Raw genomic sequence first — 22,576 nt, 5'->3', positions numbered from 1 at the left:
CATTCAATAATTTCATTACCTGGTAACTCCTAAAGCCTCACAAAGTAAAAGGAACAGCATTGAAACCAAATAATTCAGCGCAATTTTCGTCCCAAAGACAAAAAGTGGTTGTTATGGAACGATAGAATGTGACGAGCGTGATGAAAGCAGAGACATTTTGAGAGCAACTCAACGTCTTCATGATGCTGAAGATCAAATTAAATAATTCAGTTTGACATTTCTTGACTTTATTCTGAAATGACACAAACGTGTTGCAGTTACCCAGGGAGGCCTCCTGACTCCATGTGATTGGCCAGCGTGACGTCATGTGACCATACGTCAAACTGCCACTTGCGAAGACCAATCACACCGCAGAGAACGTTGCCGGAGTGCACGCCCACTCTCATGTTGATGTCCACCCTGGTGGCATCGCGCACCTGCCTGGGTGAACAGTGACCATGGATGGGTTATGAGAACTGGATACCGCACTGGCAATATGATTTTTCCCCAGTGGACACTTGAGGTACTGCAGCAAAAAAAAAATCCCATAGGCCCAAAAAGCATTTTTCCCATAGAGCGCAATACAAAAATAAAGGCCTTGAAAACGGCTGACAGGACGACTGGGACCTGAAACGCGATTCATAAAAAATGATAAAGGCCAGAAAATCAGCAGAAAAGAGTTTAAAATTCCTCTCCAGTGCACTCAAACTTTTCCTAAAACTCATTCCCACCGACACATTGTGATTAGTTATGATCTATGAGAGACAGTTCACATCACAGTCAGGTGTGAGGTGACTGCCACAACTCACTTGATGGCTTCGCACATGTCCAGGCCCATTTTGACACAGTTCTTGGCGTGTTTGGGCAGAGAGACTGGCAACCCCGACACGCAGTAGTAACAGTCTCCAAGGATCTTTATTCTCATGCATTCGTTCTCCTGAAGGGGTCAAAAGCATCGGGTTAAACTCCAGCTGATGTCCAGTGGTCTTTAATGATCCGACTCGCAATAAGCAATTCAATTCCGTCTCATTGTAGAAATAAATACATCCGTCAAAAACTACAGCAGGACTTACCTTGGCAATTTGGTCAAACTTGCCAAATAACTCATTGAGCATAATAACAAGTTCTTTGGGAGAACAGTCACTGGCCAGTCGAGTGAAGCCAACAATGTCAGCGTAAAGAATACTGAAAGACAAAAGACCAGGATGAGGATAGAACACCAAACTACCAGTGAGGCAACTACATGAACAACTTCACTAAAAACAACACACATTTTCACAATACAGCGATGTTCTCTGGGATTGTGTATTGCCACATCCTAACTAGGGACACATTTCAACTTTTAGTAACACCACGCCATTCAACAACAACAACAACAACAACAAAAAAAAAACTGTGTTCAAATAATTGAATCAATTCCATAATCCTAACCATTTACATTTCTATCAGGTAAGCTGACTGATCAATACAGCTGCTCAATAACCAATGGACCAGAGTGTTGAGGATGACGTGAAGGCCTCCTCAGCCTTCACGTCCAACGAACTGAAGCGAACTATGAGCCAATGCAGCTAAAACCATTAGCGGCTGCCAAATACAGGCCTCATTCTTTCTCTGCGCAGCCTTGCGAGCACATTATGACCCATTTAGGCCATTATGGTCCCTGAATTGGAATGTATTATATCAGTCAAAAAGCTCCTGACCCATTATCCTTTAGTAGACTTGATCAACATTCTGATTAAAAGGCTTGTCATCCTAATGCTCAATCACAGGCTGGGCAAAGCTAAATGTGTCTGTCAGCTGACTGAAGATGTTCTCTCACATCTCATATGATCACTGGAGGACCCTTGAATCACCCCAGAAATAACACATACAATTTTGGCCGCACAAAAAAAAAGAAGCACCTGACCACTCTGTAGCCGTGGCTGGATACAGCAGTGCATCGCAAGCCTCGGCGAACATCAAGCGAGACTCAGTGAGCGAGTGCAGGTCAACCAAAAGTCAAATTATCAGTGAACTGGGGCCGTGCCATTGACTGATTTTAAATCAAAATAGCAAAATCTTAAAATCCACGTTCCTCTCGCATGCTTCCGGGCTCCAGCACGACACTGAAACTAACCAAAGCATTACTGTGTGAAAGTGCAGTATTCCCTTCAAAATTGGATAAAGTCATTTGCGATACAGCGCTGCTGTATAGTGGCCGGCCGGAGTGTAAAAGCCTGGCTGTAGTTCAGCTGGAAACGGTGACTTGACTTTGAGCCAGAGCCTGACTGGAGACGGCCAGGTGTTGGAAACACAGACAAAGAAGCTCATGAACGATGTGACTGGGCTAATTATATATATATATATATATAGGTCAGGGGTACAGGCAGTCATTCAACACCATCTCACTCACACACTCAGTGCAATGGCTTCAAAGACCTCTTGCATTAGCAGAGACTGACGGGCTGATTCGCTGAGATCCAACATGAGAGGCGCTACACTGCTGGCGCACGCTGACAGAGTGCGAGTCTACTTCCTGCTTTCTGCCAGAGACAAGACGCCACGACAGCAGAGAGAGACTGCATGTGAAACAGCCACGCAGCTGTCACCAGGACTGCACAGGCTGCCAGTGGGTTTTAATCCTCACCTGGAGCACTGACAGCGATGACTTGTCTGACGTCACGTCATTCGACGTAATCGTTAAACAAGCACTACCCGACGGAAGACAAATAAAGTATCGTACGATACAACACATGTAAGAGTTTTCAGTGAATGTAATTCTCTTATTAAAGTTCAAAACAGAATAAGTCCCTTAGACTGGCCTGCATTGATACAAAGGAATAGATGAGACGTCTGCACAAATTCAATCTGAGCAGACCCAATATCTGTCAGCACTTGCTAAGTGAATAAAGCCTGAAATAACAAAGAGCTGCAAGGGGGTCACTGTCCTTAGACAGAGGCCCACTAATGTTGCAGCGTTAGGGAAGGACGCCAGGGAAACGCGATCTTTTCTAACCGTGTCAATGTTTTCTGGAGAAACAGGAGGAAAGCTAAAAAAAAAAAAAACATTTACAACCAATATGCAATTACACCGTCAGCCCAAAGAAAAACAGCTGTTCTAATTTTCCACCCATGTATAAGACAAAGAGACGTTTAAAAGAATACAAATTACAATCTTTGACTGTTAAACTTGGTAAAACAAAAACATTAATTCAGAAGAAATACGTTCCTATCAGTGCAGCAAGATATCCATAATAAAAATGATCATTACAAATGAGGTCTTATTAATGAAAGTGGACAGATGTATCGGAGTATAACACGCATATATAGGAGTGTTGGGCTACCTGACGTTCTCGTGCCTCTTGACATAGAGACTGTGGAAGTTGTTATCTTTGACGAGGCGCTGCTGCTCCTCCTTATCTTTGCAGTCTTGTAAGCGCTCCATGATTGCAAGCTTCATCTTCATTGATATGTAGACTGGCAGCACCGACTGCAGAAGGTTCTCCTGAAGGCACAAGTCAACCCAGACACATGTGTGAACGTCCAAGGTTACGACAGGCCCTAAGACCCAGGATCAAGCCTGGCCCAACCCTGAACTGGGATTTCAGGCATAAGCTTCATAAAAATGTACAAATGCATGTACGGTACAAAAGTGTAGTTCTAACAATATATCTTTTACTAACGCCACGCATTGAGAGAAGACATCACCGTCCCTTGACCATTAAAAGAAATTGGAAACATGACAAAGTGGCAGTTTGAAAGACACAGGAATGTGAAAGAAAACATTTCTCTTCATTTTAGTGTAATCTGTGTTATTAAAAGTACTAAGTACTCAGCTGCTCGGCTATGCCATCCTACAGTCACGTGAGGTATTGCTTTGAATTCCGGCTCATAAAATCTGGATTCTGTTTGTTATTTGTCTGAACCATGTCTTTCAGGTGGGACGCTAGAGAGTCTGTGTCTCTGTGTGTATGTGTGTGAACAGCCATGTGCAATTTTAAAGAGATTTAGCTGTGTGCTCAGACAGACAGGTCACTTCAGGACATTCAGCCACTGCACTGCTTATTGGCAGAATATCTCTGCTCATATCTGACTGCCTTCCTTCCACTACGCTAGACATACTTACTGAGTATTATAAAAGATCATGATGTTCAAATTTAACAATGTATTTTCTACTTCTCAGATTTTCTTTTTTTTTTTCCTTCAAAAGATAAAATATTAGACTTCACTAGCAGGTGTTTTTTTGTAGGGGGGGGGGGGGGTAATCTGTAAAAGTATTTGCAAGAATTTAAATGACATATATCCACTTCCTTAATCTCTGTGTTGTGCTAAATTTGATCAGATTGATGCCTCACAGGAACGGCAAGATCAGAAAACAAAATTCTTCCTCCCTTCGATTGCAGCGTCTGCAGCAGAGGAGCGTAAACTGATGGCGTCAAACCCATTTAGAGGCAAAAGTCAATGGGAGAATCTGCTTTTCCTTTTTTTTTTTTTTTTTTTCGCAGGAGCAGAATGTCAGAGGAGTTCAGTGGTTGATGGGAATTTCATTCATGGGTTCTACTGGTGCTGGGGAGCACTGACGTCACACTGTTTGGAAACATTTTTCCGAGGTCTTTCACACCCTGCCAAGAAACATCAATGCGCTGCTCTGCCAAAATTAATTATAGGAACACAAAGTGAAGGTTTTTCACTGCTTTTGCTCCCCCCACATTGCTACTATTATGCCGGCTTCTCTTCAGTCAACCCAGCTCCCCTTTCAGCCCCATTTCACATACAACAGGAGGTTTAAATGTTAACGGTTTGATCATTCCTTTCTGCCTCGCTAGGCAACAAATCACCGTCTCTGCAAGCACCGTGTGCACGTGTGCTCTGAGCAATGGCAATAATGACATAAGGGTCAATTTATTTATGTATTTTTAATCCATGTGAGATCATAGTTAGGTACAGATGCCCCTGATTTAAAAGTCAACAAAGAAAAAATGTAATTTAAAATGGATTTATTAGTCATAACGACATCAATGGGGTGCAGCGGCCGACGGCGAAGCTAAACGATGAAACAATATCACAGGAGGATTTAATAGCAACCGGCCATTTCTTGGCATCACGTGTCTTGTGTTAATGCGACAGGGTGCAGCTGTGGTGGCCTCATCACATTGGCCTCATTTCAATTCTGCTATAACTCCATTACAATGAAAAGGCAGTGTGTCATTCTATTGAATGGACCTTTGCCAGTTGTACTGGCCAGTGCCCACTGTGACCGCAGTGCTGCTGCAGAGGTTCAGCGGGAGGGTCGACCTCTGACCCGTGTTGAACCAGGAAACAGGCTGGTCACATGGGCCACATGGTGAGAGCTGAGTGGACACAGGAGCTCCTCGGGTACTAAGAAATGGATCATTTCACATCGGCCACACCGAGGACGGCCCAGTTTTACCCAGTGGGTTAAACTTTGTGGGTCTTTTGAGCTGCAACACAATTGTGCTTTTTGGGACATGAGATAAATGAACTGAACTGAACTGAACTGAACTGGGCTGCGAAGAGAAAACGTATCGCACTCACACAGGACTGAGCTGCCGTCACTGTGACAGGCCAGCAGAAAAAAGGACAACGTTATTATTTATTTTTTTACCTGGTCACAGTTTTGCCTGGTGGTCACAGTAGTGAGCTGAGCAGTAGAGCTACAAGTACTTGGATTGTGCGTCTAATGGGGGTGGCAACGCTGTGTGAACGCAGTCTTTAAATGACTCACGCCCACACCCCCCACCCCCACCCCCCCACCCATACACACACATTAGAAGGACTTGACCTATCAAGCGAGGGCCAGGCGTGTTTTAAAGGTTCAGTGGGTGTGCATGGGGAGGCAGGGGTTTTATTTTCAAATTGCTAATATCTAAATAATACCGCAAGCAATTAGAAAGGTGTTCACGTAAGACCAGGCAGACACACAAAAAAAAAAAGCATTTGAAAGAGAAATATCAATTCAAAGCTCAAGGTCGGACGGAGGTTTTCAAACCTGTGTTTGAAATTGCACGCTGAAAATGTTAAGCATGAAGCAATGAAAGGGTTTTAAAAGGGTAAAAATAAAAAATAAATCAAACCTATCCAACTCTAGAGCGGACCAATTCTGGGTGACAAATGATTTATTACACGTTACAATGGTTATGAGTCAGGCAATATCAGTAAATAGTGTTTATCGTTGAATCTATAAAGAAAATGATCAATAAAATATAAAGTGTGCAGTCATGCATGAACTGTAGTAAAGTATTTTCATCTTTGCTGGCTGCGGCTGCTTTGCGTCGTCCCGATGACTCACCAGCCTGCCTGACCCACTCACCTGCTGTCTCTTCTCGATCTCCAGCTTCATCCGCATGCTAAGGCACCTCAAAGTATCTTTGAAAGTCTGCCGCAAAGTTTTCTCCATGAGGACTTTATGGAAGGCTCCCACCACGCTGCCACACAGGAACAAGACCGCGCTGGACAGCAGCTGCACGCACACACGACAAAGAGGTTGAAATATTAGAGCGGAAATAGAGACAACAGAGAGAAGACGGAGAGAAGCAGTTTCACACAGTGCCTTTTCACCTGGTTGGCAAGGTAAGGATGGTGTGTATCACTGTACACAGTGAGGCGCAGCGAGAGGACCATGATGTGCGACACTGAGGAGATGACACTCAGCACCACAGCGTGCAACAACTGGAAGGGCAGCATGGTGTACACCGTGAAGATGATGAAGAGAAAGAAAGGCACCTGGGGACAAAAGGCTGATAAATACCTTCAAATAAAACATACATGGTGATAAAGTGGTGGGGTTTGAGTGCAGCTGCAGTTACCTGGTCCCAGGGGACCACGAGGGGCCCACTGAAGATGAAGGTGAAGCCCATGGTGAGGTGTGTGGCCCACACGATGAGTCCCAGCAGGAGCCTCCATCTCTGGGAGAGCATCTCAGTGCACACCAGCACAAACACAGCCAGGAACACACACAGGCCGGTGCTCACCACACCCAGAAAGGCACAGTGTTCGGCTGCTTCCTGCTCCAGCAGCCAGGAGACAAGGGCAACAACAACAACATACATCAGAGGCTGTTGCACAAACATCTCCTTCCACTGTCACATTGCATCTTAGCGTGGAGATTTCAACATGCTGCTGCTGCTGCTGCTGCTGCTGCTGCGAGTGCATCATCTGCTCACACAGAATAACAATGTGCAAAGTGGGAAGATGTCAAAATATGCGTCACGTAGACGGTGGTCTCCTTTCCCCACAACAGGAAGCCGCTGGGGTTTGATTGTTATCACTACAAATGAAAACATCTTATTCTTTTTAATTCAATTTTCAAAGATGTTCTACTATGAATTCTAGTGAGTGACCAGTTTTCTTTCCTGCTGATGTTGGAAGAACTACTCATTGATGATGAGGAACATGGAAGTACAACAAGTGTCTGGAGCTTGATTACCGGCCTTATGTGAGGCTTCATTTGAGGTCTGTTGGTAGTCTGAGTGGTGAGTTCAAGGACTGCATCTTCATAAAAGAGCCACTACATGATACAAACACGTTGGTTTGTTTGACTTTGAGCTTAAGGCCTCGCATGCTGAGCTCCGTTTATGTGTTTTGAATCTAAATGTGTGCTTTAATGGAAACCAGTAAGCTGGTGAGTGGGAGGGGGGGGGAGAGAGAGAGAGAGAGAGAGAGAGAGAGAGAGAGTAGGTGTCGGAGGAAAAGCCAAAGAGAAAGCAGGGGTTAAAAGAGCAATCAGGAGCGAACGGACACACAAAGTTAGTGTTAATAGATTTCCTCTCAGAGACCAGCGTCTCTTCATTGAGCCGAGCTTCCTGGTTGCCATGGCAGCAGTGTAAAATGTCAGAGCTCGCTGGAGCACTTTCTGCACCCTGCGTCGCTGCGAGTCTTGACCAAAAATGGTGGGAGGAGGAATAAAGATCCATACAAACAGGAGCTGGTGCCACATCAAGCCACAGTTGAGGGGAGAAAGATGAAGAATTTACAGAGAAAGAAAGTTTCATTTCATGAAAGCCAATTACACTGCGCTTGTGAGTCTTCAGCCTTGAAACTGTTCCTTCATTTTGTAAATTCCTGCAGAATGCGCCAAACACATTCGACAAGTGTTAACAAATAACTCGAAAGAAGTAGACAAAAAAAAAAAAGAAAACTACTGATGTATTTGCCACCTTCACTCTCACTGTTGTCCTATGGAACTTCGAGTCTGTCTGCAGGTGGGTATAGAATAAGGTACTGTGTCCGGATACACTCTCATGTTCTGCCAATGGGCAGCTGCTACACATACCTGCCAAATAAATAAATCAACTGAATGAAGAACCGCAGCAAACGAGGGGGGGAGGGAGCTGTTTGGTTCTTGGTTCTGAGTTGTTTTTTCCCAGCAAAGTCTTTATGGTGGGAGAATAAAGCTGGACAATGACTTTCTGACACCAGCAGCCAGTAAAACCACAATAGGCACCTCCTGCTTCTTGGAACTTTACGACACCATTACAGCAGGTCTGACCGAGCACTGTGTCTTAATGTTGCCGAGGCAACCACAACTGCTTGGAAGATGTTTAGAGAGAGAGAGTGTGAGAGAGAGAGGGCAGGGGAGGAGAGCGAGCGCATGATGGTATGTCAGGAAGGGATGAAGAAGAACAAAGACGTTTTGTTTGTTTCGTAAAATATTCCAATTATAATCACTTTATCACTTTACAAGTCAAAAATGTTCCAAATCACACTTTAATCCGAAATGTCCGAACCATCAACCCAACAACGATGTTTCAGATGTTCGACTGACACACTCTGTGCTGAACTCTGTAAAGAGTGAGTTTGGGGAGGGGGGGCAGGGAAGGAGAGGGGGGGGGGACTCTACTCTGGTACTCTACTTGAATCACCAATGGAATGGGTTTTTTTTTTTTCTTCTTCTTCTTTCGAAAAAGCTCATCAAGTGCTATAAACAATTTTGTCAAAAAAAAAAATCTGGCCACAGAATCGTCAATCCTAAGCAAAGGAAAACGGTGATTGACATTTTTTCCAGAGTAGTGCAACCCTAGAGAAGAATCATGTGCCTGCGTCACCGTGCACAGCGTGAGGGGAACTCACACATCAACCACTTTATTCACCGTTGATGTAAACGGGACAATCTGATTTGAATTTGAAAGAATTCAAATTCAAATCAGATTGACAGTAAAAGGTGAGGGTGTAAACGGTCCTGCTGACTGATCCAGCGGCCCGTCGGCTGCTCGCATCAAGCAACTGTCAGAGTCGGAGTCGTGACGACGACGCTCAATAAACGTTGACGCCTCCACTTCTACCAACATCTGAGACAAGAACTGGGGTTTGTTGAAGCCACGTCAGGACTCACCAGCTTCAGGGCAAAGAAGAGGATGAGGAGGATCGCGCAGGCCAGCATGGAGAGGCCCAGCAGCAGCACCAGCGGCTGGTACTGGCTAATGCAGGAGAACTTCCTGTACAGAGCCTCATTTTTCAGTTCCTGGCAGTTCAGCAGGTACTTCCCCTTGGCTGGCATGGCTCACGATTCTTGCAGAGGCATATCAGGTGTTAGGATGAAGCCTCGACCAGCGCGTGCGTCTCCACAACTCCGAGCAGCCAAGCCACAGGTTTGAGGGGAGAAGCCAAGAGTCGTTGATCGAGTCCCTTCACTGCCGTGTAGCTCATGGTGCTCCAGTGAAACTCCAGTGGACCCTCCAGCAGGACGCCTCCAACTGCTGCACCCCACCACCACCACCACCACCACCACCACCAGCACCACCTGGAGCGTTGCTGTGAAACTCCTCCGGCCTCTCTTCCCTTCGCTGCCTTCTATCTTGTGTTTGGTGTTGGCAGGAAGGCTTGATTCATCTCGCCAGCTACTGAGTCGCTCCTTTCAGTGGCTTTGAGTAACAGGTCCGGCGGCCGGGAGACGCAGAGGAACAAGAGAGGGACGGTGGCGCAGTGAAGGAAGGGGTGGAGAGGAATAAGGGAGGGAGCAGGGGAAACAACAGGGCCGCTTAACGTCAGCACCAAAGGTCATCGGTGATCTGAAGGAGGGTTTTTATTTGAAACACAGTGGTGGGGTCCAAGTCCTCACTCCTTTCAAGCTGCATGGAGAGAGAAAAAAAGGCAAACAAAGTGGTATTACAAACGGGCATCAACAAGTGCGACACCAAATGCAGTAAATTAACACTTGATTTGTGTCATAACCTTCAAGCTCACTTCCAGGGAGCCAAAAAGTGACTGGCAACCCAGGTTGCTTCGCTGTGTGAGAGAACGAGGCGTCTTTGTCACTCATTGAATATATTGCTTATTCATACCTGACCTCCCTAATCTCCACAATCCAGAGAGTTCTGTCTGCCCCCCCCCCCCCCCCCCCGAGGTCATGACTCAGTTTGACCAAAACAGCCGTACAGCGGCTGCAACGACAATGACGGAAGCTGCTTTTCAACCATTTACCCAACAATAAAATGTGGAATGTGCGTCCATTAAGCCACAAACCAAGTCTCCTCAGCCCCACATGGAGAAGCGTATTGCAGTCTGGAGGATAGAAATACCACGTGGACGTGGGACACAGCGGCCAACGCTGACGTTTTAACTCCAAATGGAAGAAAAATTAAAATATGATCATAACAAATACACCCAGTCCCTAACAAAACTGACACAATGCACAATAAGAATCGCACAAACAGGAAAAGATCATGATTGCTGATTAGTTATGATATTTAATTTTATGTCCAAGATGTGAGCTTTTGTTTGTTTTACCAAAAATGCAACATTGATAGAATATTAGTATGTTTTCCGAGCGATAGGAGCAGATCATTAATATAATAAAAGATTTCTGTCAATTCCACCTCATCTAAGGTTTTGAAATGCAGGACAAAGGAATATTAAGAAATATGTCTAGGGCTGAACCTTGCTCCACTATCAACAGAAAACACGTTTCCTGCAGCTTTGAATACAATCATCGCGTGTGGTGTGAACAAGACTCTGCTTCATCTTTGCTCCTCACACAGCTGCAGTAACACTTGCTGCTGTTTGCACCTAAAGAGAAGAACACAAACACCCGTTCCTGTCGTCTGCTAAAGAGCAAACCTCCATTGACTCCATCAGCTGCTGATAAAATGTCTCTGCCAGTGTGGCCAGGAGAAACTCACAAGTCCTAGACGTTCTCTTTTCCTGCTGCTTCTGATGGGCAGAACAGCATTCAGTCTGGACCAACCTCTTCCCCTTACAGGGAAACCGCCAGCAGTCTAAACTTCATAAAAATATTTTTAAAAAGAAAAAAAAAAAGGAAGGAAGGCGGCCTCCGCCTACATCTTAACTGCATAAAATCCAGTTCAATTGCAACTGCAATGAAACCCTGGGAAAATGGGGAAATTCACCACCACAGGCTGCTATTAATTCTCAAGTTTAGTTCTTCGCCGTGACTTCAGCACTGTTGCACTTTGTTAAACACGTCTAATGACCACCGCAAATGCTACATAAAGCAGAAGGAAATGTGTCAGCTCTCTTTAGCAACTAGAAATGTGCAAGGTGAGAGTCTATTTTGGGCCACTCATATTACACAGAGCAAGAAAGAAAAACTGAAAACTAACGCAATTTTCAAGAAAAGGAAAGAAAGACAGAAAGACAGAAAGAAAGAAAGAAAGAAAGAAAGAAAGACAGACAGAAAGACAGAAAGCTGACAACAGTCCAGGCATTACTGTCACCCTCAGAAAGACTAAACCCGAACTGGAAAACTTCAATCTCACATAGTGCTGCTCTTACTGGCTTTAACTTATTAAACATGCTGTTATTATCGACAGGTGTTAAAGTGTCCTGCATTACTTGATGGAGGAAGACTGATTGGACCGAAGCCCAGCTGCAGTGCGAGTGTGACTGAGCAGCTCTGGCTCCTTTGCCTTTGGTACCTACAGTATGTAATCCTGCTGGATCCTGCTAATACACACAGCATTGCCAGAACAGATGACTGATGTGAGCAAAGCAATGCATGTGGCAGATTAGATTAGGCCCTGTGTCCTTCCCCATCTCCCCCCTGGCCTCCCAATACTGTCCACTGCTATTGAATTACCCACGTTTACCAGGAGGAGCTGCTGAAACGTAACCACATTAACGGGATACTATCTCCACACTGATTTAAGCCTCAAATGCAAAGGTTTGTAACAAATACAGGAAGTAGAAGCGAGAAGGCCATATGCACGGAAGTCGGCAATTACCACTCAAGTGTTTCACATTTCCAGCGCACGCAGCCAAGACCGTCGCAATTGAAGCCATCTCTTACACAAACAGCAGACAGCAGAGTCGCTCATTTACTTTCTGATTTATTTAAAAAAAAATATATATATATATATATATATATATATACATATATATATATATATATATATACATAGAATATAAATTTAACCACATTAGCAAAAGGGTATGTTGAAAGAACATTGATTGAATTAGTCTGAGCTATTTCCTTCTCAAATGCCATTTAGGCTCGAAAACGCCTGCACACCAACAAAGGAAAATTCGTATTAAATTTAATTCTAATAATTAAGTCTCCCAGGTTATTGTTTGTACAATGAGTCACGGAATGAGGCAAGACTCTTGGTAAGGTTAGTTTCCTTCCATTAGAGCAGCATATATGCTTGTAAAGGCTTCCACGTCTCCCTGGAACTTCGCACATTGCAAAGACACGCACATCAGGTTGAGTGGGAACTTCAAATGGCCCACAGGCCTGAATGCCAGTGCGGACGGTGGCTTACGTCTTTATCTCTCTACGTGACCCTGTGATGAACTGACAACTGGTCCACAAAGGTGGACAGGTTCTTTCCCCTGGGAGAAGCTGGGAGAGGCTGCAGCAGCAGGTTGGTTTGGCCTCTGCTCCAGCACTTCCAGCAGAAGCACAGGCCATAGTGATGGTAGGTCTTCAGAACAAGGATCCATCATCACCACCATGACTGGAAATATCGTGGAATTTTATTTGAATTCTACATTAAAATGCTGCGCTCCAATCGCTGCAACATCAACGCGGAAACGGTGTTGTTTATTTGCCGCGTCGTGTAACGAAACACAGTGTAAAGCGTCGGGACACTGAGAAATGGTGCGCGACTAAATGCTGAGAAGCAGTCAAATACTACACGGCAGTTTATGGGGTTTACTCATACGTCATCTTCAGGCCCAGTCAGGCCCAGAAGAGCTGAGGTGTGTGACTCAGTCATCACCTCGCATCACCACATGAGTTTATGCAATTTCATAAATCGTTAAACCACTGGCAGTCAACGCCATTCGTTTGCAATGAGATGTTTTCTGTCGTTCAAACTTCAGCTCACCGTCGAAATAACCCTTCTGCTTGAAACACATACACACGTATACACATATCACCACATGAATGCACTGAAATAGCAACGGTGCAGGTTTTGGACTGAAAGAGCCACCATGAAAAAGAAAGAGGGAAGGAATGCGCTCCAGTCAAAGAAGGCATTGTTTCCTGCTGCAATGGTGAGCCACATCCCTCCTTCAGGTTTGGGCTGTGGAGCGATGCCATGCTGCGGCTGCGGGAGGGAGGGAAGCCCCCCCACCTTGGCCCATCTACCACCACAGGCAAACCCTAATCATCTCCCGCTACGAGCCAGCTTATTATTACGATTCAAAGACCAACGTCAACGTCTGAAATCAGCGCAGCACGCAGTTGTTAACATAGCTAAACAAGAGCGGACGCCACGCCGAGCTGCTGCAGCAGAAACGGATGGCAGCAACAGATCTGGCTGATGATGGTAATTTTCCAGGCAACCATAAAAGCCTGTTTGCTGACGGGGCCATCTGGAGCATATCGTCCACAATCTAATGTCATAACTAGTGCTGTTTTAACTGCGCTCATGATTCACATGCCACATGAACCAACGCAAATGGACTGTTTGACATTTACTGTCCGATGGTACACCGTTAAAATATCTGTATGGTTTACAGTGCACAGTCATAATAAAAAGATATGATAATAATAATCACGATGATGCCAATATGTATGTAGTAAGAGCATAGGGCGGCAGGGTGATGCAGTGGCTCAATCCCAGGCCTGCGGCCCTTCTGTGTGGAGTTTGCATGTTCTCACTGTGTCAGTGTGGGTTCTCTCCATGTGCTCCAGCTTCCCTGTTCGAACCTCAAGGGCTGAGATGGTACCTTGGTGACGTGCAAACAAACAAGACAGGGTTGGCCATGGACAAAAACTTCACTGCACTGAAATCAAAAAGAAGCAGAGCATCAGGTGGCGTGGCTGTATGGCGGCACATCACTGCCAACCTATGGAAAACACCACACGTCTTTAAAAGGTCTCCAGACACAGTGACGCTGTCTGGAGACATGGGTCTTAGTTTGAGCCCCTCAAGACTGACGGGTGTCAGTCAGTATAGAGCCACAAGAAGGCTACAGTCCAGTACACACAGCACAGCCAGCACACAAAGGACTGAGAATCATTATGCATCATAGGAGAGAAGGTGAGGAGCAGGAGCCAGACTAAAACCTCCAACAGCCAGACACAGAGCCAGAGTAGATCTTACACTTTAAAGTCAAAGGTTTCAGAAAAGTCTCTGTGCTGTTTTTTCAGTTGTCATTAAAAATGAATGTTGAGAGTGCCCCCCCCCCCCCAACAGCCAGCACTTCCATCCTGAACCAGGACCTGCTGCAGGCCTTGTGATTTACCTTCACACCACAAGGATGGGAGATGAGGTGGGGCTTGACAACACATGTTCCTTTAGCATTAGGCGCAATTAAATGGCACACACTGAGCCTTTGGGTCGCACTGTGTTCTCCTACAAACTGCTTCTGAGCGTCAGTGCTGTGTTTTGGTCCATGGCAGACAAAGAACAGCAGCAGCGGCTGCTGAACGTGAGCTTCTGCCAACCTGCTGCGGCTGCCTAGCATCAAAGCTGTGAGCTTTGACAGACGGCATCCACCTCCTTCTTTACTTCCTAAACAGGGCATGAGATGAAAGGTGCAGCTGAACAGTGTCAAGTCTGTCTACCAACCTATTCACCTTTGTGGTTCAACAAGGTACTAAAATTACAAGTAGGATGGAAATTTACATGACGTGTTATTCATTAAGTTGATGATGTAGCAATAGCAAAAATAAACCAATAGACGGGAGGGGGGAGGGGGGGTACCTGGGCACACACACTCTGCTTCATGACACATGGTCAGGAGAGAAAGCAGATGTTCACATGCACTAACATGCACTAACATGCACATGTGGCAGAGCTCAGATGCGAAACGACCACTAGAGCTTCAGTATCTGACAGTGATGAAATTCATTTAGTGCCCCTTTAAGCACCACACTGGAAACAGAATAATGCAATGTTTGCTTACAGACTCCGTTAACGTCTTTGTGTTGTGTCTGCAGCTAATCACAATATTACTCATGATACAAACTCTTGAGAATAAAAATTAGGCCACAAGTTTAAGAGTTGATTCAAAATACATTCCAGTGACTTCAGAGCGAGTCTTGGCATTTCACGCTTGATGAATATTTTCAGCGGGCCAACTCATGAATAAATCATGATAGTAATCCGTTTTTCAATTCCAATAATTATTCTGAAGATAAATGTTAATATTCTAGAGGTGGGTTCTACATAGAAATAATGACACTGCAGCGTTTTAAACAAGAGCAAGAAAACAGTCAAACAAGTCAAAGAAATACCAGCATCGTTGCAACAGTGCGGAGTAATGGGTGCAGTGTGCATCGACTGCTGCTGTAACAACAACTTGAGCGGAGACTGAGTCCAACCAACCATTTATATCATCCCAAAATACCAACTGTCACTCCAACCAATCTGATGTTCAAACAAAGAGCAACATTAGACCTACATTACACTGCCAGCTTTTAGATTAAGAGGATTAAAATTCCCTGGGAGAGTCCATGCAAATACTGCACTATATCATTCCTGGGCTGAACGAAGCATCGGCACGAAGCATCGCTGCCACAGATTCACATCATCCACTTGTTCTCCACTTTCACGGCACTCTGAAGTTGGCAAAGACCAGTCAGACACGGCCCAATTGCTGTGATTACAGTCCTGCTGACTGCTTGTGCAAGCGTACGCACACACACACACACACACACACACACACACACACACACACACACACAAACACACACAATATATTGAGAATCATATTCATGGAAGGATTTCTAAGTGCACAAGCCTGAGAGAAGATGTGTGGAAATTGAGCAATGCTAAATGAAACTAAGTGATACAAAAAAGAAAATTGTATATCAACACATTTCCCCATAACACGAGTGACATCACAAGTCAAGCGTCTAACACCTTACTGCCAAGAGTTTAGTCACCCTCCTAACGACCAAGTAGCTGCAAGGGACTGCAAGCAAAGGAGAAAGCGCGCACACACACACACACACACACACACACGGCCGCCATGGACAACTGCAGAGGGAGAAGTGCTGAGTGTGTGCTGCCACTATCATAGCATGGCATTCTAGTAAGCTCACAATTACAGCTGTGCATGAGCTGGGCGGTCAGATGGTGGCAATGACGCAAACTGAGCAGAGAGGGATCTCATTACCTCAACAGCCTCTGGAGACCAGCGGGTGACACAAGTCAGCGCAGAACAAAGATTCAACCAATAACATTGTTGTGCTCTCAGTCGTGTGTGTGTGTGTGTGTGTGTGTGTGTGTGTGTGTGTGTGTGTGTGTGTGTGTGTGTGTGTTGGTAATTTTATCATTGGTGGGCCTGTTCCGACTATTAAGACGACCAAGCGGCCTCGGAGGTGCAGGGCGTCTAATGGAGCCTTTGTCTGAAGCACCGCAGCCCAGTGGATTAGCTAGTCGGTCACCAGTGGAGGTAGGCTGAGCTTCTAGTTTGGCTACTGTGAACCTGTGATGGCATCATACATACACACTCGGCACATCAGCATCACGGAGCGGCACATTTTGCACATGAAGTGAGATTCTGACGTTTTCTTTGTTTGGAGCAATCACGGGTAAACTACGGCCCGGGGGGGCCATGTGCGGCCCCTTATGCTTTTTAATCCGGCCCGTCGAACTTGAAGAAACTATATTAACAGTAAGTAAGTGATAAAACAGCTGTATAGTGTTGAAAGGAGTCGTTTCAATCAAGAGCTAAATTTCCCTCCGTCCCTCTGTATAATTTGAATGCACTGACGGTATATAGAAGTCTGACATCAAGCGCGTGCATAGGTTTTGTGAGCTGAAGCAGCTCTCTCTCAAATCAAGGCCAACCACGTGAAATGCAGTAGACCGCACGTCGTCTTACTTCCTTGGCAACCGTGACTCATTTCCCTAGCAACGCTGCAAGGACGGCTTCAGAAAAAAAGGGGAACCTTCACAGTGCACAGTTGCATGTGATGCTCTCGCAGACTGAGCAGTAGCATTCCAGTATCACCAACAACAGTCCTCAACTTGCAGCTAGCAGTACTAAACTATATGTCGGAGCCAAGTCCCCTGGCGTCGGGTGAGTCACTTACAGTTTCATGAACAACATTAAGAAAAAAAAGCTTATAAATTATGCATAAGAATAAAATTGTTCAACAAAAAAAAAAGTTTTGCAAGATTGGAAATGTTCACAATAGGAATGTTGATGCAAAACAATTTTATGGAACTATATATTCTTGTTTTCTTCAATTTAAACATTTCCATAATTTCATTGAAATTGGATTTTAAGACCAAGTTATAAAGAAAATCAAACCAACAACAACAACAACAACGACAACAACAACAACAAAGCTGGCGAGAAAGATTCCTTTAGATTAAGAGTTTTGTTGAGTTGGTGTGCTGCAAATTTCTCATGCCGGCATCCTGAATCACTAATGTCTTTCACAGGTACACTACTTTCCAGTTCTGAAGTGAGTTCTGCAGTCCCAGCGTCTCAATGGCACTTCTCCAGATGGGGTGCACTCAAAAGCATTACATAATGTCCTTGAATCACAGGAAGAACAAAAAAAATCAAACTCAAATGGGGGGAAAGAGTAAGCTGGACACCCACACAACTTAAACTCAACAACCAACAAGCCGTGCTCGTGTTAGCAGCACTGCATTCTGGGAGAGGGCGAAACCTGTTTTTTTTTTTTCCATTACTGACATATGGTTCAATGCATTTGAGAACAATACAGGCTTTGTTGTACAAGATCTGAAGAATCTGAAGGTAAGATTAATTGCACTTGTTCTAGTCACTGGCCATGCACGCTGGTACATTTTAATGCTAGAATGCGTCTGGGAAATTGCAACGTGTGCTTTCACCAAGTCTGCGAGGCATGCAAAGTCCTCAGGACATTGGACAATTTAACAGACAACACTAGTGTGCCACTAGCTCTAGTGGCACTCCAAAGCATCGTGTCTACTGTATGTAACACTGAGTGTCCAACTTGAAAAGTAAAAATGGAGGTGGTAGTAGTAGTAGTAGTTCATATCCCAAAAGATTTTCAGCGTTAAACTCTGTTGACCAAAAGAATCCCTCCTATAAAAGCAGCAAACGAGTGTTCAAGACAGTCAAAGACAGTCGGGATCAGAGGCGAAAGAGAGAAAAGGTCCTGTTGTGCTGCAGTGAAGTAGAATCCCACAAAAAAAATCATAAAAAAAACCAAACAAAAACAAAAGAAAACTCTTAGCTTCTCTACTGAAACTGATGCTGTGTTGTAACTTCCACATGTTTGGAAGTAGACACAAAAAATGCAGCAACAAAAGTCGTGGCAAAACCACAGACTGACTCTCACGACTGCATGTTTTAGCACGCACAATTTTTGGAGTAAGCAAAGGAAGTGAAAAACAACAAAACCCTGCTAAAGTTAATTTCGCAACCCATGAACCTTTTAACATGCGAGCAACCCATCATCATCATCATCATCATCATCACATTGCAAGAAGAATAAAGGAACTTGTGAACTTGTGAAGAAAAGAAAAAGAGGCTGGAATGTGTCCAGAAAGATCACCTGTGACTGCCTCACAGTTGGCGCCTTCACCACCAGAGCACACGCTAGTCGCATTTGCATTTCCTGTGGGGGTTTCCTATGTTTCCTCTCAGGTCGACTCACTGTCAACATTAAGAACACATCAACCGCAGCCGTTCACTCTTTGAAACGGTCTCTTTTCAAATGTCCTTCAGTTTCGCTTAACTTTCTCAGGTTGGGGCATCCATCTATCTATCTATCTATCCATCTATCCATCTACCTATTCATCAATCTATCTATCTATCTATCCATCTATCCATCTACCTATTCATCCATCTATCTATCTATCTATCTATCCATCTATCCATCTACCTATTCATCAATCTATCTATCTATCTATCCATCTATCCATCTACCTATTCATCCATCTATCTATCTATCTATCCATCTATTCATCTACCTATTCATCCATCTATCCATCTATCTATCCATCTATCCATCTACCTATTCATCTATCTATCTATCTATCTATCCATCTACCTATTCATCCATCTATCCATCTATCTATCCATCTATTCATCTATCCATCTGGCTGACTGCCTGCCTTTAAGAAAACTGAGTTCCATTATGTTCTGTGTCTAAACTGTTTCAATAAAGTTTATCATAATCATTAAATTGTGGGACAATTTCTTTTAACACTTCATATATTGACACTTTTTTGACAATGGACTTCGTAACTGAAAAGTAACTCTGATCCAACACACCACTTACATATTATTATATCCTGTCGAAGCATCATGAGATTCAAAAAAATCCTTCAAGGAAGCACCAACATTTGAATTGTATGACAATTTTTCTAAATTCTGGACAACAACTGAAGCTGTATAAGGATAAAGGTTACATTTTTACCAGTTTAAACTTTATTGAAGTCCTTGTAACTCATTTTAGGAAGTGCTTGCCATGCAAAACCAAGTGTATTTCTCTGACTAGAGCAGACCCGACCATCTCTCTAGACAAGCCCATTCTGAGATATTGAACTTCGAGTCCTCGCATGTCTGCATGCATCTCTGCTGCATAACCGCTCCGCAAGCAGTCCCTGTCGTGATCCATCAAAACTGCATAATTATTCTAGCGACGTGCACATTCACAACATGCTCCCCGTCAAGCCAGAATGAGATACGCCACAATAGATAATGGCACCGTGACGGCAGACGCCAATTTATGTGTCAGATTTTCAATCAAGGGCGCAGAGCATCGCAGCAATGCATTTATCTGCTGATCCATGACCAACAACCACAGGCCAGCCCCGAGTACAGCTGCTTGAGCCTATAATGCAGCCATAAATGATCTGAGTCCAACAATAACACCGAGCCTGTTGGTTCTCTCTCTCTGGATGTAAACACAGACGTTTCCATAGTCTGAATTTACAGTCATGATCAGTGAAGTAAATTGTTTTGTGATATTTATTTATTTTTTAGACGTTTTAGTCATCGGACAGAAATCCATCCACTGGTGTCACTACAGACTGGGCTCTGTTGTACGAGGTCAGCGCCGACGAGGAGATTAGGGGCCATCATCATCCGAATGATTGCCACCCCACCCATCACACACACACACACACACACACACACACACACACACACACACACACACACACACACACACACACATGCACATCATCGCCAAACTCACTTTTGCGAATGGTGAGTAAAGTCGACGGACGCCAACGTCGAGATCTCTCCCTTCTTCCGATTATTTCCACGTCTTGCGGGTAAAAACATATATTTAACTATTGCACGTTTTCATGTAAAATCTGCCGAGTACTCACGACGAAAGGAAATAAGACAACGCAATGTGATGCATGAAATATTTCACACCTTGACACCATGTCTTCTGATGAGCTCCGCAGCAGGTGATTGTCTCCACCATTAATCATTTGCTCAGTAGGGCAACAAAGAGAATTTCTTATCACAATTTCCTCGCCCACGACGTGTGACACAACCCTCTATGTACATATAGATGATGCAAGCGCCTCAGCAGTGTCCACACCGTCTTCAACATCTGGATATTGCAGAGGAACTTCCGTTGAACAGTAAAACAGCAGTTAACGCTCGGAGTCAGACATAATTATACGTTTGGGATGATAATTATGATCGTTGTGTTCACTATTGAGGTGTTAAAAAATATAATGCCGGAACATCAAAGATGGGTTGTGTAGATTGCCAGATTTAATGTCAACGTTTATGAGCTTAGAACAGCTTTAGGGGCCAAATAAACGGACAATTATTCGGTGTAGACGAGAAGCGAGCCAGGTGTGGAGATGTAGCAGAATGAGTGGGACCTTTTGCATGGGTTTCTTGCAATATTAATAAAGTTGGACATTTACATAAATAACTTGTGTGTACAATTTATGGACATTTTTTTTTTAACAAACAACAACAACAAAATGCCCTGATGAGATACCAGCAACCAGTCTGCACTTTGCTTGTGTTCAAACCAACAAAACAAGGACACTTCCTTCCCAATATTGACGCTCAGTTGAGTTGGAGGAACATCAAGTCACCCGCTCAAGACACACGATAATGAGTTGACGCAAGTTACTGCAATTAAATTAAAAAAAAAAAAAAAAATGCCAAGCACGCTCGTCTTTTCGGGCAGACCAGACAGTGAAGGGAAGCGCAACTTCCAAGGAACAAAAACTGATAAAACATCAGCAGAATTTTCAGCGCGTTCTGCTGAACGTGCCGTTTATTCCCCGTGTTCGAGTTTCAGGACATTTCGTGATGAACTTTCAACACGCGGACTGGGCATATTTGACACGAGCAGCGAGATAATGGTCGTGTCAATTTAAAGTCAGCTTACACTTGAAAAATTGTCAAAGCTAGTCAAATGTTTTTTGTTTTTTTGTTTGTTTGTTTGTTTTTTTTTTTTTTTTGCTTAATTACTGAGGCTATCAGAAAGGGAAATACCGGTGAGGTTCAGGGCGACAGTGAACTTGGTCGTCAAACTTCAGGAGAGACTTGAATTGAACAGCGCCTCCTCGTTGGGCTAGCTAGCCGAAACTGGCGCTGCTCTGCCGGGTGCAGAGTCAGGAGTGGGGCCGCGGCACCACCAGCAGCCAGGTGACAAGAAGAGAGAGGGGGAACGCCGAAAAGATGATAAACACTTTGAATAAGACACATATATATATTTAGCGAACCCGTGGTAGGATCTCGAAGGGGACAGAAATACTCGCGTGAGAAGAAACTTTCAGACTTGGCGATAAACCGCCTGTTGAGGATCTTTGCTGGCGATGATCTGCTCTGCTCCAGAGCTGCTCTATCGCCGGGGCTCAGTGCCTCATCATTAAATCAATCTTCCTTTGCTTGTGGCTCTACTTCAGCGAAGCATTTGAAGACATTTTCTTTCTCAATTAATAAAAAAATAATAATTAAAAAAAAAAACCTGAATCTATATATTGTTATGTTTTAGTCTCTTACCTGTTACATTCCTCCGTCCGCATTGGTGCAGTAAATCAAGTTTGGCGGCCAGGTGCGGGATGACAGCGGCGCCTCCAGCCTCCAGCAGCAGCGGCAGCGCTGCTCTCTGCTCCCGGGCTGCGGGCTGCGAACTGCGGACTGGCGGTCCCAACAAGACGCCCCGCCTCCATCTCTTGCGCGCCTTCGGCTCCGTCACGTCATGACTTCACCCCCGTCAGGTTACCGACAGCCAGGCAGCCGTGTCCGTCCG

General features: G+C 44.5%; 2 protein-coding genes across 4 annotated transcripts in view; both read right to left on the bottom strand.

The window, feature by feature from the left end:
• The window catches only part of adcy7 (adenylate cyclase 7), a 33,374-nt gene extending 10,883 nt beyond the window's left edge, over positions 1-22,491 (bottom strand). The window contains exons 1-9 of one of the 3 annotated variants that reach the window (XM_076013780.1): positions 22,327-22,491; positions 9,311-10,046; positions 6,786-6,983; positions 6,538-6,702; positions 6,290-6,439; positions 3,303-3,463; positions 1,053-1,164; positions 789-916; positions 262-420 (exon numbers count right to left, since the gene is read on the bottom strand). In XM_076013780.1, the coding sequence (XP_075869895.1) occupies positions 262-420; positions 789-916; positions 1,053-1,164; positions 3,303-3,463; positions 6,290-6,439; positions 6,538-6,702; positions 6,786-6,983; positions 9,311-9,475 (1,238 nt within the window). In that variant the 5' untranslated portion in view covers positions 9,476-10,046; positions 22,327-22,491. Of the gene's footprint in view, positions 1-261; positions 421-788; positions 917-1,052; positions 1,165-3,302; positions 3,464-6,289; positions 6,440-6,537; positions 6,703-6,785; positions 6,984-9,310; positions 10,047-11,161; positions 11,377-22,326 lie in introns of those variants that run through there. The other 2 variants (XM_076013782.1, XM_076013781.1) reach the window with 2 other exon arrangements.
• heatr3 (HEAT repeat containing 3) overlaps positions 1-22,576 on the bottom strand; it is a 63,819-nt gene that overhangs the window by 11,410 nt on the left and 29,833 nt on the right. The window lies entirely within an intron of this gene.

This window comes from Nelusetta ayraudi, unplaced genomic scaffold (assembly GCF_046127955.1).
Source record: "Nelusetta ayraudi isolate G7.1 ecotype Tasmania unplaced genomic scaffold, CSIRO-AGI_Nayr_v1 ptg000157l, whole genome shotgun sequence".
Lineage (NCBI taxonomy): Eukaryota > Metazoa > Chordata > Actinopteri > Tetraodontiformes > Monacanthidae > Nelusetta > Nelusetta ayraudi.
The sequence above is the reverse complement of the archived record's forward strand: the minus strand, read 5'-3'. Positions and strand labels throughout refer to the sequence as shown.